This window comes from Rhodnius prolixus, unplaced genomic scaffold (genome assembly GCF_049639745.1).
Source record: "Rhodnius prolixus isolate KJV_2025 unplaced genomic scaffold, Rpr scaffold_2, whole genome shotgun sequence".
Classification (NCBI taxonomy): Eukaryota; Metazoa; Arthropoda; class Insecta; order Hemiptera; family Reduviidae; genus Rhodnius; species Rhodnius prolixus.
Window position 1 is genome coordinate 62112398 of NW_027411592.1, and position 16387 is coordinate 62128784.

Consider the following 16387-nt stretch of genomic DNA (forward strand, 5'->3'; position numbering starts at 1 on the left):
CCTGCAACTTCGGTTAAAGAAAAAGAATGTATACCGCAGCAAAGTGATATTTCATCAGATATTCACGAAAAAGCTATATTGCCTGCAACTTCGGTTAAAGAAAAAGAATGTATACCGCAGCAAAGTGATATTTCATCAGATATTCACGAAAAAGCTATATTGCCTGCAACTTCGGTTAAAGAAAAAGAATGTATACCGCAGCAAAGTGATATTTCATCAGATATTCACGAAAAAGCTATATTGCCTGCAACTTCGGTTAAAGAAAAAGAATGTATACCGCAGCAAAGTGATATTTCATCAGATATTCACGAAAAAGCTATATTGCCTGCAACTTCGGTTAAAGAAAAAGAATGTATACCGCAGCAAAGTGATATTTCATCAGATATTCACGAAAAAGCTATATTGCCTGCAACTTCGGTTAAAGAAAAAGAATGTATACCGCAGCAAAGTGATATTTCATCAGATATTCACGAAAAAGCTATATTGCCTGCAACTTCGGTTAAAGAAAAAGAATGTATACCGCAGCAAAGTGATATTTCATCAGATATTCACGAAAAAGCTATATTGCCTGCAACTTCGGTTAAAGAAAAAGAATGTATACCGCAGCAAAGTGATATTTCATCAGATATTCACGAAAAAGCTATATTGCCTGCAACTTCGGTTAAAGAAAAAGAATGTATACCGCAGCAAAGTGATATTTCATCAGATATTCACGAAAAAGCTATATTGCCTGCAACTTCGGTTAAAGAAAAAGAATGTATACCGCAGCAAAGTGATATTTCATCAGATATTCACGAAAAAGCTATATTGCCTGCAACTTCGGTTAAAGAAAAAGAATGTATACCGCAGCAAAGTGATATTTCATCAGATATTCACGAAAAAGCTATATTGCCTGCAACTTCGGTTAAAGAAAAAGAATGTATACCGCAGCAAAGTGATATTTCATCAGATATTCACGAAAAAGCTATATTGCCTGCAACTTCGATTAAAGAAAAAGAATGTATACCGCAGCAAAGTGATATCTCATCAGATTCTGATATATTTGAAAAAAATAATAAGGGAAAACAAATATCGGTGCTCACAAAAAAGCAAAAGAACTGGGAAAGGAGAGAAAGCAGAAAAATTATGTAGCGGAAAGAAAAAGCAGAAAGAAAAAGAAATTACTCGAAAACGGAGGCGCGATAGTTCACAATGGGAAAGAAATGTTCGCAAGTCAGCAAAAATTCAAGGTTTGGAATACACATCTACTGCAGGCGAAACTGTTCCTGCCAAAGCGTTGAAACCACCCTGCTCTTGTAGGAGCAATTGTTCTATGAAGATTAATGAAGAACAAAGAAATAAAATTTTTCAAGAATTTTACAAATTATCGGGCAATTCACAGAATCAATTTATTGCGCAGAGAATTGAAGAAGTAGATAAAGTGGTGCAAAGGATTAGGAAGCCTGACAAATCAAAAAGTCGTCGAAATTTTACGAAGAAGTATTTCTTATCTGACAATAATGGAAACAGAATCCAAATATGCCAATTGATGTTCCTAAATACTCTAGATATAAAACTTGGGAAGATAAGGAAAATAGCTGAAAAGAAAAGGCTGTCAGATTGTGGAATATGTCTTGACGACAAGCGAGGCCGTCATGGCCACCAGAAGAAAACAAGCACAAATCAAATTGATTCTATTAAGAATCACATTGGATTATTTCCAGCTTATAAAAGCCACTATTCCCGTTCCCATTCCGATAAGAAATACTTAACTTCTGATTTAAGTATTTCAAAAATGTATAGAATGTATAAAGAATACTGTGAGGAGAAACAAATACAACCTACAAGTGAATCATTTTATCGTAAAGTATTTAATGAAAATTTTAACCTCAGTTTCCATCGTCCAGCAGTGGACAGTTGCTCTAAATGCGACAAATACCACTTAATGAGTAATAGTGCAGCCGATGATGTCGTTAAAGAAGAAATAAAGCAACAGCATGAATATCATTTAAGAATAGCTGAAGATGCTTATTTGGAAAAAAGAACAGATAAGAAACTCAGTAAGAAAGACAAGAATATAGCTATGATATCTTTTGATTTACAGAAATGTTTAGCCACGCCACGCTTGCAAAATAATGTGGCTTTTTACAAAAGATCTTTATGGACTTACAATTTAACAGTTTATGTATATGTAAACGTCGACAAAATTGCCCGTTACTATCTATGGAATGAAACCATAGCTGCTAGAGGTGGCCAAGAAATAGCTTCCTGTTTACGAATGTTTCTACTATCTCTGCCAGACAACTGCCAAGAGGTGAATATGTTCAGCGATTGCTGCCCAGGGCAAACTAGAAACATTTATTTACCCTTTATGGTGTTGAATTTATTTTGTGAATTAAAAAACACCAAAAATCTTCAGATTATAAATCATAAGTTTCTTGAGCCTGGTCACACTCGTATGGAAGCTGACTGCATTCATGCGGCAATTGAAAAAGTTGCAAAAACCACAACAGCAACAATTGAATTAACAAGAGATTGGGCGAACTTGATGAGACTAGTCCCCAGAAATCCACCTATTCAAGTCATTGAGATGGAACAGTCACAGTTTATGAATTTCCAGATGCTGTTAAATAATGATTATATCCATCGTAAAATTAACACTTCCGGACAAAGTGTGGAGTGGGCGAAAGTAAAATGGATTAAATATAAAGCTGATTCACCGGGTAAAATGTTTTACAAGAATACCTTTAAAAAAGAAAAGCCCTTCCACGTTCTACAATTAAGCAGGATACCCCGAAGCAAACGATTTCCGTCCAAATCTTCCATCACACAATTGACCCCTACTAATAAGTTTCCCATTCCTTTGCCTCGGAAAAAAGTTTCAGATCTGAAATTTTTATCAACATTTCTGAGCGACACTAGTAAGACATTTTATCAGTCGTTAGCTAATTGCGAAGAAACTGAAGATATTTTACCTGGTGAAAGAAGTGACGGAAGAATTTAAATAAAATGTTCATTTAAATGTAACAATAACATCGTTTTATGTTTGTACAAATAATAAAAAATCAATTCATGCTCGTTTATAAAAAAAAAGTTTGCTTCATAGTCTATGTCTAAAAAATAAAAAATAAAAATTTCTAGTAAAGGTGCCAATGTCAGGAGATTTTCCATTATTATCCAACATTTTCCGACAAAACACTGTCAATAGTTTGCATTCGAAATTATTTCAATAGGTACATAACTAGGAGTGACTAGGATTTTTGTACTATTTGTTATATACAAGTGAATTCTAACGTCTATTTTCAACTCCAAATTTCTCAAAACCAGAAATATTGACTTTGGCACTTCTTGCACCAAGCCACAGATATATTGACTGGCGGCGCCTCAAGGCTCAGTATCAAAAGGAAAGGGGCGGGACGCCGTTGAGCAGGCCTTGGTCCCATTGTGGACTGTTGTGCCATTAACTACTAAGGAATTATATTTGAAGAGAATTTCAACATTAGAATGATTTAACAGTTTCAGACTGAGAGATAACTCTGATGAGAGTTATCACACAATCAACTTATTTAGAGTTTAGAGTTATCCTTTCCTTCAAAAGCTAGAGGTCCATTAAATGATAAAATCTGTTGGTTTGAAGAAGGCTGTCTATTGATGGAAACTACTGATTTCGCCTACTTTACAGCCGGTGAATTACGATAAATTTCTATGCTGAAAGGCGAGATTGCAGATAGCTTGCGTACAAGCATAAGAATTGTGCTAATTTGCTAGAAACAAAGATTGCAAGGCTATCTAAATAGCTGATCAGAAAACCAGCCGATGAGTAGACGCTGTATGAAGGAGAAAGCACGCATTTTACATTTTAAGGAACAATAATGCAATAAACTTTCCTGGGGATAAAAGGAGGAAAGCAGGAAGGATTTCCTGCAGTGAATTCTCCTAACCTAGTTTCCTTTACCGCTTGCGACTTTAGGCTCCTTTATTTCGACTATCTCTTAACGTCATCAGCTTGAGAACTCTTGAGAGAGGTACAATCATCACCTGCGAAACTCTAATTACAAATTAGACTGCTGAACATTTATCTCCTAATTTACTTTTACAATTTATCTCTCCTCTTTAGAGACAATACTGTCCATCACCAGTCACTGAGCTGTATGAAGCTCTCTAGACACCGAAAATCTAAGGACCAGCAGCTAGATTCGAACCCGGCACACTAACTAAATGAGGTAATTCCTTCTTTCTTTGTCACTTATCGTATTGAGAACAGTAATGGAATATTCCAGCACTACCCAAGCACTTACTTTGTCAGTTGGCGAACACTAAGTTAGGTCTGTGCAGTTGAAGTATCACATAATGTTCTCTCCTTGAGAAACAGCAATGCAAACATAATTAAAAAGTGTCAATTTGAGAGGAACTCGGGCCGAACCAACCGGAAGGGGCAAGAATCAGAAATTTGATTATTTCCTTTTATGAGCGAACGCCCTCACTCTCTAAAAATAACTGCAGAGATAAACTCACATCAACCCTCAATATTGATCCTAAGCGTTCACTTATTTTTAGTCCATGTACCGCTAACCCCAGTTATTTAAAGAAATGCTGTGAACATCCTTCCAATAAATATTATATTTGTCAATAAAAATCGCCAGTTATTAAAAATCTACTAATATTCCAATTATTGTTACGAGTAATAATTCAATTCTTCGAAACCTTTTTCTTTGGGTAGTTTTAAGGCCTGGTACAGCTTTACGTACACAAAGTTAGAATGAAATTTATGAGTTGTAAACAATTATAGTGAAAAAATTGCACGGTTGTCAAAATCGTAGTAAAAGGAAATCGGAAGATCAACAATAGATTTTCCCTTTATCCTGTTGACAGGTTTCTATCTAGACAGCCATCTCTGGAAAACCCCGATTTAACACCAACCTAAGTTGAAGTAATACTTCCAATGTTAGAAGTAAGAGGTAGGAAAAATAAGTTTTAACAGGATCTAACGACCTCACAGTTGGAATAGAACAGAGTAACTGGCAGAAAGTTTGGAAACTGCTTAAAGAGAATGTCGAGTTTATTTTTCACGTGAATTCCGTCTCTTTCTGAATAGAAACTGGTGGAAGTGGGCACGCGGAAGTAAGCAGAAGCAGATATGAGGGGAGGAGACAATATGAGTGTCTGGGCAATTGGAAGCTGGGAAACATGTGTAACATGTATTGGAGGAGAGGAGGGAGAGCGCCCTCTGGAGTTCAGATCATGTCGCAAATTGGAGGAGCAGGATACAAAGAGGGAGACACAAAATAAAAAAGTTGACACCTCCGAATGCCAGTGCGGCAATAAAACTGACATTCTTGTCACTGGACGGTGTCCAGTTCGTCAACGATTCATTTAAATAATAACCGCCCCCTTTCCAGCGCTTGCCGTCGCCAATCGATTCATTGCGGCTCTCAGTCGGCTAAAACGGCGTTATTTTAGCCTTTTATTGGCGGATATAAATTGTCAAAAATGAATCCAACAATTTTCTCTGAATTTCACACACTAACGGCAATATTTACCCCCCCATTTATTAATTAATAATTTTCCTGGAAATTCTGAGTAATCAGGAAGTGACAGCCAGCCAGACACTCAGTTCAATCAGCTCGAACCTGTTGCAAAGTGTTTGATCATAGTTTTGATCTCTCTAAAATAAAATAAAATTGGGAATAGAAGAGGAAGTGCCTTGGGCTAAGTCAGGACGGAAATACAACTTAACGACAAACTGATAGAGATTTCTGGGGTTAAAATATTTTAATTGACATTTTAAGCAAACCTAAGTTTGGGATAGCGCAGGAACAATATCCATCAGCTGATCCAGTGAGGGTGGAATCGGTTGTGCAATATGAACGTTAAGCTATAGAGAGGGAGTGGAGAGTTCGCCTCAGAGGAATGTATAACTGCGAGGCGGCGGCAGATTGGGCGGCGGAAGAAGTTGGCAAAACGAATTTATAGTTAGTGATTCACCTTCCCCCCCACTCTTCCCTGTAAGGAATCGTTGCTTTAATTTAAAGGACGAGCACCCTGCAACGTCTCTCGGCAACTTCCGTAATGATCAAAGCGATGATGGCTTCACTGCTTACTCATAGTTGGCAACATTGATTCCAGTCGCTCCAGGCCCCACCCCTACCACAATCAACAGAAATAAATATGTATATTTGAAAAACTTGGCATTTCTCTATTTACAATTCAAAATGTTCTCAGGAGAGAAATCTGTATATAAAAAGCATAGAACATATTTCTAAAGGCGTCGGGTGTCACCAAAAGTCTGCGCACTACACGACGCACTTCATGAAGTAGACAGCATAAACTATGTTGTCGATACATTAAAAAGTTATGTAGATGTTATTAAATGAACTTCAGCGCCCCATCCCTGGGAATAAGTTCTGCTTAGGAGTAACCATAAAATGAAACCAATGGAATACAAGTTCTGAAGGCCCCCGGAACACGAAAAAGGGTCCAATGTGGTCGTGGTTTGTGCATGGCCAGTAACTCAAAAACGGGAATGCAGTAGTTCAAATCAGAAATTTTGTTTAGAGGCCAGAATAAAAGGATCTGCCACATTATTCAATTTTTTTTTCTTTTGCAGTTAGCTAGAGATTGGATGCTGTTTGCATTCGATAGATCTTGCTTGCCCAGAAAACTTCTTTTTAGAGCCCTTCTTGGGAAGTGGAGTTGCAACGTTTCCTCAAAAGATTGGATTTAGTGCAGGTGCATTTCTATAGCATTAATGATGATTGAATGAGTTGTTGCATTTCCGGTTTTGGAAAGAATCGTAAGATCAGAAGTGCTATTTCCACTAGTTCACAGTTACCACAAATGTCTCGTAATTCCATACAAAAGTCATTCAAAACTTGAGGTTTTATAAAGTTTTTAAGGAAAACTCTTTTTAAGTCCCGTTCGAGGTGGAAACGTAGAAGTCGGCTTGTAGTCAGCCATAGAAGTAGAAGTCCATGTGGAGAAAAGTGAAATTTGCCTGGATTACTGAGTGAGAGAGTCCTGTGGGTGCTTTACAAAAGATTGCTCCTTTTTCCGGAGATTGATGGAAGTTCTCTCAGTGCAGCCCTAATGGCGGGCACGAGCTGTGAATTTAATGTGTGCCGAGTGGAATGGGAAGGGAGTAAAGTGGCGAGATGGCAGACGTAGATCTTGTGCCAAGATTCCCTCTTATCTCTCCTCCGTAAAGTGAAGGAAAGGGGAACGCTAGTTTTTACCTGCTCTCAGCTCGCTGAGTGTTTCCACGTGAATATTTAAAGTAGACGAGGTTATCATCTTCAGGCTTTTAGAAGCAACTCTCTAGGAACAGCAGTACAGAGTGTTGGTTCCAACATCTGTGTTACAAAACCACTGCTTAACGACATTAAAGAAAAATTGATTATGTCCAACTAGATCTTACAGCCTCCTGACTGACCAAATGCTATTTTCGAGCCGATTTAACCAATTAGATCGATATAAAAGGAATCTGAGAGAAGCCGCTAGATTCTTCTTTCCCAATGAGTTTTTCTTACATTTTTAAACTCAAAATGTTTAAATCGATCTTGCCAATGGCTTTCATTCAAAACATATTTTTAAGGGCGATTCTCAGGAAGGTTAAACTCTCCTTCTAAGGGTTTTTCCTCAAATAGCAAAGTACAGCTCAACCTCCAAGAAATTTCGTTCTTTGTTTTGTTGTGGTCAGAATGAGCAATCTACGAAACCTGCAGAAACTATCTTTTATTCCACTTCAAAGAATGAAAAATAGAGCTCGCTGAAAACCTCTCTGATGTTGAAAAAGCCTCCAAGAAAGCTTCAACTCAGTTCTCATTTACCTTCATATTGATGAAAAGCCAAACTTTGTAAAGCTTATTTCCACGAATAAGAACAATGACTCAACTTTAAGTACAAAAGTTTGCAATTTATCAATTTTTGTAGGACAGTGATTCTATTGTGCGTGAGAGTTCTTTTAAGTCGCTACTTATTAAGGAGTATTTTATTAAGTTTGTTTTTATTGATCTTTTCTGTGCTTTCTCTGGTCCAGCCTCACTGTTAGACATCTAGCTCTTTGTTATTGGTACATTTTTTTTAGCATAGTTTAGTAGTTGGCCAACAATATTTACATCTTCCTTTATCACACCCAGGATACCTGTATGACCTTGGGAATAATCACTCACATGGTCTATTCGGGAGTAGGTCATACGCTACCCTAAGCCTCTCAGAACCTGCAACATCTTCATAAGCCGAATCTAAGACAAATACCCCGAACCAGAGAAAATATTAGAATAAATGTAGACCCGAAATAGAGAATTCGGTCCAAGTCATTTGTATTAAAGCAGATAATCTAGTGAAAGATATATTTCAAAACATTTGGGCCAATTTTTAAAAGATTTCGAGGAGATTTTTAGATAATGGGCTAATGCGGATTTCACAGGAAGTAAAACTATCGATAACATTTGGAGCTGAATACCACGCATGCGTGCTAGAGGAACATATATTATGAGTGATGGAAAAGTTGAATCAAAGTATCGCTCGGTTAGTTATTAATAAAGTTATATGGTGACGTCAGACGGGCAGAGTGAGTTTACTCGCCGTATGGGGGGGGGGAGTTTTAATTTGATGCTTTTATAAATTACAGCTTTCTAGATTTTCACTGAGAGCAAATTAACAAACTGTCAGGAGTAGGAATGAACAAGCGAACAGACAGACCAACTGCTGCTGGCTCCTAGAGCTGTACAGGTGGATGGATATAAAGGAAACATGTCTAATTAAACTAATTAATCAAGCTATCTACCTGTATAGCAAGCACTACGGCCATCCGTGTGTTCACCGAGTTGTGGGTTTTGCCATATCGCGCTATAAACTTTTCGCCTTAATAAATTTGTTAATTTATTCCTTGGAATGATTGCTTAAATCAGCGATTTCCAAAATATGACAATATTCAGGGATTCTTGGGGACATGAGGCTCTTTATACCAAAATCGATGAACTGAAGCCACTTCTCTATAAACTCTGTACACATCAGTACAATGTACTTCAGCTTATCTTCTTATTAATAAGAATCGAATAAGGGAAACAGACTTTCCAAATTTCAAGAAAATAGGATGAACAAGTAACCGTTAGAGAAATAACAGTCCACTGGAAGAATGTTGGACCGGATGTAACTTTCCCTACATTCTGATTTCTCATGAAACTTCCCTCTAAAGAGACTGTGCTGGAAAAGTTACTGAATTTTGTCAATCTAAGCACATTAGAGGCAATGCTAGAATTGTAATTTTGTAGAAAATCTAGTTTTAGTGTCTTGTGTTTTCTGGGTGTGGCTGGAGAACAAGGTTCTCACTCTCTCTCTCTCTCTAATCGAAGAGCAGCAGCTCTGACATAAACTTTTAACTTTCTATTTCAAAAAGATCTTTGCTGAATTCTGAGATTTGGATGTTTAGTCACACAAGAAAAGAGGTTCGCCACAGAAGATCTATTCCTAAATCAGCCTAAAACTTCCAAGTGCAATAGGCGACTTTTTTTACTTAAATACTTCCTAAATTAGAATTGCAGTAAAAGAAAGCTGTTTCAGAGTGGGTTAAGTTGGTGCTTTTCGCCAGATTCGTAACTTTATTTTTAATTAAAGATTACTCTAAAAAAGTATTTCTTATAATATTAAAAACAGACTCCATTCATTAATTTGTAAAGAATTAAGTAAATTATTTTGCACCAATAATTTTATGATGTAATAAATTATGTCACAATATAAAAATTGGCATACATAAGGCATTAGAGTACCGTATGCAAAGCTCTTAATCGACAGGTATACTAATTCTGGCCCTCAGATTTCAAAAGGTGTGCACCCCAGCTCTAGAGAATCGAATTGATTCTCCACAACTTCTACAAAACTTATGTTCGGCATCAGAAAGAACTCTAGAAAGTGACGTTTAACTGCAGAGAACAAAGAACCGCTCGTGCGCTGCAAAGTCTTTGAAGGAATTCAAAATGTTGGGTTTTCAAAGCTGCCCAGCGTACTGAAATGAGTTGATTAGTAGGTCGGACCGGAACTTGTTGCAGTAGGGAGTCCAGCGCTGTTGTTTTAGGAGCCAACATTCTGAATATGCAGCCACGCCGACGCAATGTTCCCTAATTAGTGGTAACCAGATACCGGGATTGTTCATTTATCAAAGTTGGTCCGACCTGTTCAATCTCTACATTAAACTTGATCTGCTCGAATACATGCAATTTATGTGTAATAAATAAGTTACATATATAATACACTAGCATACATTTGCGACTAAACTAGAACCCTCCAGAGCTGTGCTTGCTGGATACTGTCTCAATCCATTTCCTTCGCCGACTAAATTTCTAGCATTTACACGTAAAATATCTTCATTGTTGTAACGTTACACAAGTTGAACTGACTGGGTTCCAGAACGTATTATTTCTTTAAATATTTTAAGATTATTAGTTTTCCATTCAAGTCGTTTAGTTAAAAAGACTACTATCATTACAATTGAGAAAAGCATCAACTTACAGATGCAATAGCCGAACAAAAATTTAACTAATTGAAACGGTCTCAGAATTTGAGTCGTGATTTCCGCATCCTAATGCTAAGAACCCTAATAGGGCTTTACCCAGTTTCAGTCTCCATATATCAGAAAAATATCTAACTCGGAGATACAATACTACAGTGGCGTAGATAAATAAAGTTATAGCTTAACAAAAGAATGTCCTTGACTTGTTACATTTCGAAGGATGAGCAGGTTGAATGTTGAAATAATCATTTTTCGTGTTGGACAATTAGAAGTGGGAGGTGCATTTTTTGTTTGTTCCTTCTGTAAATGTGTGATCAGTAGTTGAAGAAGATTGAGAAACCAGAGTTTTCGAGCTTGTCTAATCTTAGGGAGACCAGAGTTCTCGAGCTTTTCTATTCTTAGGGAGACCAGAGTTCTCGAGCTTGTCTGCTCTTAGGGAGACCACTGGTATTTCACTTCGTCCTTGATGAAGAGGAACGAGTGAAAAATTAATTGGATAGTAACGAGGTACAACTGCTTTTAGAACATCGCTAGTAAAGAAAAGACTCTATTCATTAAAATCTAAATTTAATTAGTGAATTCCAGCTTCTCTTTGTGAAGTTCGGGTCCAACCCATTCTAAGGAGTACATCATCAATAACCTGTAGAGCGGGATATTCGGGGAACGGTCCTTCTGAAGAGATCACAGTGATGATAAGAGGTAGGTAAATAAATTAATTCTAATCAATGTAGCATTGGTTGAATGAAGAACGCTGCGATGTAATTATTAGCAAACAGAGAGGCGCACACTACAGCTCTTTGTATGAACTAATTTTCCGCTGCAATTCTAAGACACCCAGCTGTTTGTTTCCGGTGCCTGCAGCAATGCCAATTTCTACCTCCTTCAGCACTAAGTTACACACCTCTGCAGATCGTTTACCGATCCTTAATTGGATTGCTAATTGATCATTTGCACTAAAATGACATCCAATTCTTTAGCCATTCATTCCTATTGCTGCTGTAGTACGGCAGCAGCTATCTGGGGAAGAGGTGATGCTTACGGAGACTCCTTTTTTTGCGGACATTTGTTCGATTCCCAAAGTGTTCCATTTTTTGTGCATTCGATTTCTTTCAATATTCAATGATGTAGCATCTTTCCGCAATTTCCTTCACACTTCAAATTATGTATTTTTTGCAAAGAACTAATTCCGAAAATTTGACATGCAAGCACTTTACTTTTTGTAAAAGAGCGTTTTAGGACAGCAGCTTTATTGACAGAAGGAATGAATCTGCTAGAAGAAGAATTAAACAGTTTGCAATATGAATGCTGCAGGCGGGAGATTTAATAAAACAAGACTTACCTGTAAATTCAAGGCCTCCTAACTTCCAGGTACCTTTCTTCGTCACCAAGATGCTGCTGGGACAGACGTTCCTGTGCAGCACGTGGCCTGAGTAGTGCAGAAAGGAGAGCGCTTCCGTTATCTGTAAGCAATCACAGATGCCACAACTAATTACAAAGTAAATAAGTTTTCAATTTAATTAAAATGTTTTCCTATATATAAAAGTGTGTTAAAAAAAGTTCTACTTTCAAAGCTAAAGTTCAAATTTCCTCTTGCCTTTCACGCACAATAAGTTGCTCTTTTGAGCCACTCACGGTTTGTGGTACCAAACATTCCGGATTTAGGAATACAAATAAATAAAAATATATGATAAAATATAAAAATGTATTGTAAAACTAATCTCAGCGTTCCCTTGATGCCAATGATTTTGCCGGGATACCACCAATAGTTTCGAATTTCCTTACAAAGAGCAGAAAGGTAGTAAAATGCCTTCCGCAATATTTAATTCATTTTAAATGGATGCCAAACATTACAGAGATTAGAACAGAACAACTTCCAGTATTCTAACTTTAAAATTCATATGAACTTCAAAAGCGCAATAATTATTCAAAACTCTTGAAACAAATGAACGAAAATAAGAAACAACAATAGCGATAAATCAAGTATCAGAATTAACAATTCCCTCTATTAACAAGAAGTAATAGTAAACAAACATGGTACTCTGATCGTATTAACTTAATAAGGTAACAATGATTCTTTTGTTAACACAGAGAATATTAGGTAGCTCTAGAACATTCAGTATAATTGTGTTTAACTTATTGAATGCAATGCAATAGCCTTCCAATAAAAATTAAAAATATTAAATACAGCTTGGTAATATCTTCAAAACTTCCTAACCAATGAAAGCGACCAAGAAGTCATTGTTTAAGTAACAATAATTTAATTTTGGAAAATGACTTAAAAAAATGGGTGTTTCCTTTGAAAAACCAGAGCAGTGAGTATGATAACTTGATAACTAATTGAGATTGAAAATATTTGATTTACAATTTCAATTGATCTGAAAAAATTATTGGGTAACCTTTCATACTTGGTTATCTTTTTTGATTTTCAAAAGAAAAAATAACCAGCTGACGGATATCATTTGATCACTTTTTCGAAGGGACATTCTCGTTTTTAGAGAAAGAGAAATTAAAATGGATTGCCAGAGAATATGTTATCTCATAAATTAGCCTGCTTTTTAAGGAAGAGGACATGGAGGAGGTTTGTGTCAGGGTTGGAGTGACTGCTAAAGGTATGGAGGTACGGGAGGTGACGTTACAAAAATAATCTGCTGGATGATACATGTAGCAGACAGGTGCACTCCTGCACAGACCTGCGTGTACATACTATTGTGCACCCTGTCGCTACTTGGCACAATAGTTTATTGTTGCAAGCATAATATTAGTTAGTTCCTGCCGAGCACTTCCTGCCTACCATGGCAACGCTTGTGCTAACTTTATATTTAGTACCAATCCTTGTTGCTGGATGATCACAGATTTGCAGCTCATAAGCCCAGTGGAAATGTCTTCATCAGTTAATTGTTTTCTTTAAAATTACAGGGGGGTTGTGGCAATCAGGTTACAAAGGTGGTCGGCTTATCTCACATCAACTTTCTAGAACTAGTAAATTTACATCTTTATGAGATGACAGTAGACAAAAAAACTGGAGATTGTGGAAGGAAGTGGATTTTTATAAAAGGAAAGGATCGTACTTCCCTTGTAGGAGGCGATTGGAAAGGAGTGCTGGGGTTGACAGTTTTCTTCATTGATAGACAGGGTGGGGGGAGTGGAAAATGTTTGATTAGGAACGAACGGATTGAAAGTAAAGAATTTGCAAAAACCAAAAAATAAATTTCGGGTATAGAGGGATGCTCAGAGGTCTTTTGGCAATCAGCGGCAAAAACCAGCAAGAAACTACGGATAGACTTCATCGACTGGACGGAAAACTCGAGTTAAACTGACGTCACTCTTTATCTGCAGACCGCCTTCGAGCTATGTGTCCGACCAATAAACATTCTTTCATGAGAGAGGGAAATCTCATTTCGGCGGCTAAATGGCGCGCACTTATTAAATGTAATATCCGGTGCTGTCACTTCCGCGCGGCCAGCTCTAGTTTCATTTCCTTGAGTTCAGCACATGTGACTGCGGCTGGATCGCTCCTCATCCCTTCATCCTTCACCAACAGCTGACAAATGCATTCTCTTGAGCTGCAGTATTTGCAGTATACATTCATAGAATTCAATCTTGAATGCACAACTGATTATTGCAAGTTCTCTCATTTTGTCTTCGTAGATATGATTTTTTTTTTCTTTTTTACAGAAATTCATTGTAATTTACAAATTGATGTCGTTTGGAAAGAATTTTCACATTCACAGACAAGCAGATGTCCGGGGAGGGGAGGGGGTAACCGGAAAGAACTGTAAAGCACTAAACAATCTCAGACTTTTGGAGTTTCCTTTTTTCAAAATTCTTTTTTCGCCAATAAGACATTTTATAAAATATGTAGAATTAAAGAGATTTTGCAAAAACTGCCTAAATCCTTTAAAAACTAACCATTCTGCCCATAACGAACATGACACAAAGTTATCGATTCTCTTTTTCAAAAGTTCACTGAGAGCGATAAGAATTTTACGCAATAGCAAATAGCCAATAACTTTAAGAAAAAAAGTTGCGAATATTATTTTAAAATGTGTATTTTGGTGAGAAGTCAATATCGCAAATTTGAGTACTTCAATCAAACTTGGTGAGAGCAGAGGAGGAGGGCGAGCTAAGAGATGAATAATAAACAGGGCTGTGTCCACATTGGAAAATTGAAAAAAGACGAAGGTAAATAAATCAGCTGTGATGGCGGGACTTTCATTAGTGAAGGTGGCCACCCTGCTGGCGTAGACAAACAAAAGAGTTCCCGAGGGCGCGCACATCTCATTTCGAATTCAAACAAACAAAAGGCCGACCGCCGTTGGAGCACCCCCCCTGCTGGACCTTCTTGCAGCTACACACTAACACTCGCACACCATGACCACCACAAGATCCCTCACCCTTACCTGGTTAGAGTTTGTGGACATACATTTGTAACCATAAATTGTGACTGTTTATCGCTAGACTTATGTTTTATTCTGTTTTTACTTACCCTAGTAACAGGAAGTGATAGAATCAGCTCAATATTTCGTATTCTTTCTTACCGGAAATGTGCGAGTATCTACCCTGAATGCTAAGTATGAGATTTGTTCCAATACGCAAAGTTTAAGTGATAATATTTCACCGGATATTTGTAAAGTCTGTTAGCCCTCAAGTAAAACTGATAAGCCCTTGTAGTTTGTGCTGTTTGCGAGTGTACGAATTAGGAAGAGCAATTTTAACGGTTTGACGTTGATCGATTTCAAAAGATTTATTACAAGGGCTGCTAGCAAAGAGATATTATGGGCTGAGGTGAGTAAAAGCACGGGTGGGGGTGTTAGGATTGGAATTTTGGTTTGGGATGGGATAGCAGCTAATCTTCTTGGAAACTAACTCTAGCTCACCATCGCCCAGATTCACTCTGTTCGCACAATGTTCACCTTACAATGGACTACTTTCCACGAAGAAATACTAATTTGGAGACAGCCGCAATAGATCTTTTAGATGGGAGAGTCGTTTTCAAAATTCGCCCATTAGGCGCTTTATAATTTTAAAATAGTTCAAACCCACCTGTAGGATGCCGTACTTTAGTTCAATGTCCAAGAAGTGGTACTCCTTGGCGTGCGGATGTCTTGGAGCCGTCTGTAGCTGCGAGGCTCCAGTAGCTGGACCCCCAGGTCCCCCTCCTCCGCCTTCCTGATACGCCAATATGTTCGCCAAACTGGCCAGCACAGGCTCCGAGGCGAACGCCAATGTCTCGCCACTTTCCTCCACTGAATGGATCACCTGAACAACAAAAGCAAGTTTCTATTTGAGAATGTTTTTGAAAATTTTATTCGATCGCAATACTTCCGCTTAGTGACAGGTAGGTAATAATAATTATACTGTGAGGAAGGGATTAGCTGAGTGCTCAGTCTTAGATTGGCGCGGAGATCTTAGGTTCGAGTGCAGCTGCCAGAACGTGAGAACCTGCCGATACAAACATCCGACTAGTGCTGCACGAGACCGAGACGAGGCGAGACTTTATGCAGTCTCGATCTTGGTCTCGGTCTCGGTCGCTCAAGTCTCGGTCTCGGTCTCGGTCTCGTCGAGATATCTCGGTCTCGGTCTCGGTTTTTTGAATTTTTGTTTAAGTATTAAAAGCGGTTTGCTATTAATAATCTTTTCAAAAAATGTTATTATTTTCTAATAATTATTTTAATTTATATATTGGTAATGAAAATGTGTGTAAAAGAAGACAACTACTTACACTTCAATGCATCATATGTTACTATTACTGTTATATATCTTTATATAATTTCAAAAAGATGTTGAAAACGCGCCAAATGAAAGACCCAAATAACATATCTGCCTGCTATAACAAGTCGATTCGTGAAATAAAAAATACACCTCCCAACAAACTTCCCGCTCCATTAGTTATGGCTGTTG

At 37.6% G+C, this 16387-nt stretch overlaps 1 protein-coding gene across 10 annotated transcripts in view; it reads right to left on the minus strand.

Moving 5' to 3' along the window:
* The window catches only part of bma (SCY1-like protein bma), a 144162-nt gene that overhangs the window by 85533 nt on the left and 42242 nt on the right, over positions 1 to 16387 (minus strand). For all 10 annotated transcript variants that reach the window (XR_012455931.1, XM_074120181.1, XM_074120180.1 and 7 more), the window contains exons 4-5: positions 15530 to 15745; positions 11826 to 11946 (exon numbers count right to left, since the gene is read on the minus strand). Coding sequence is in view for 9 of the 10 variants with exons in the window: in XM_074120181.1 (XP_073976282.1) it covers positions 11826 to 11946; positions 15530 to 15745 (337 nt within the window). In the remaining variant the exon portion in view is untranslated. The remainder of the gene's footprint in view (positions 1 to 11825; positions 11947 to 15529; positions 15746 to 16387) is intronic.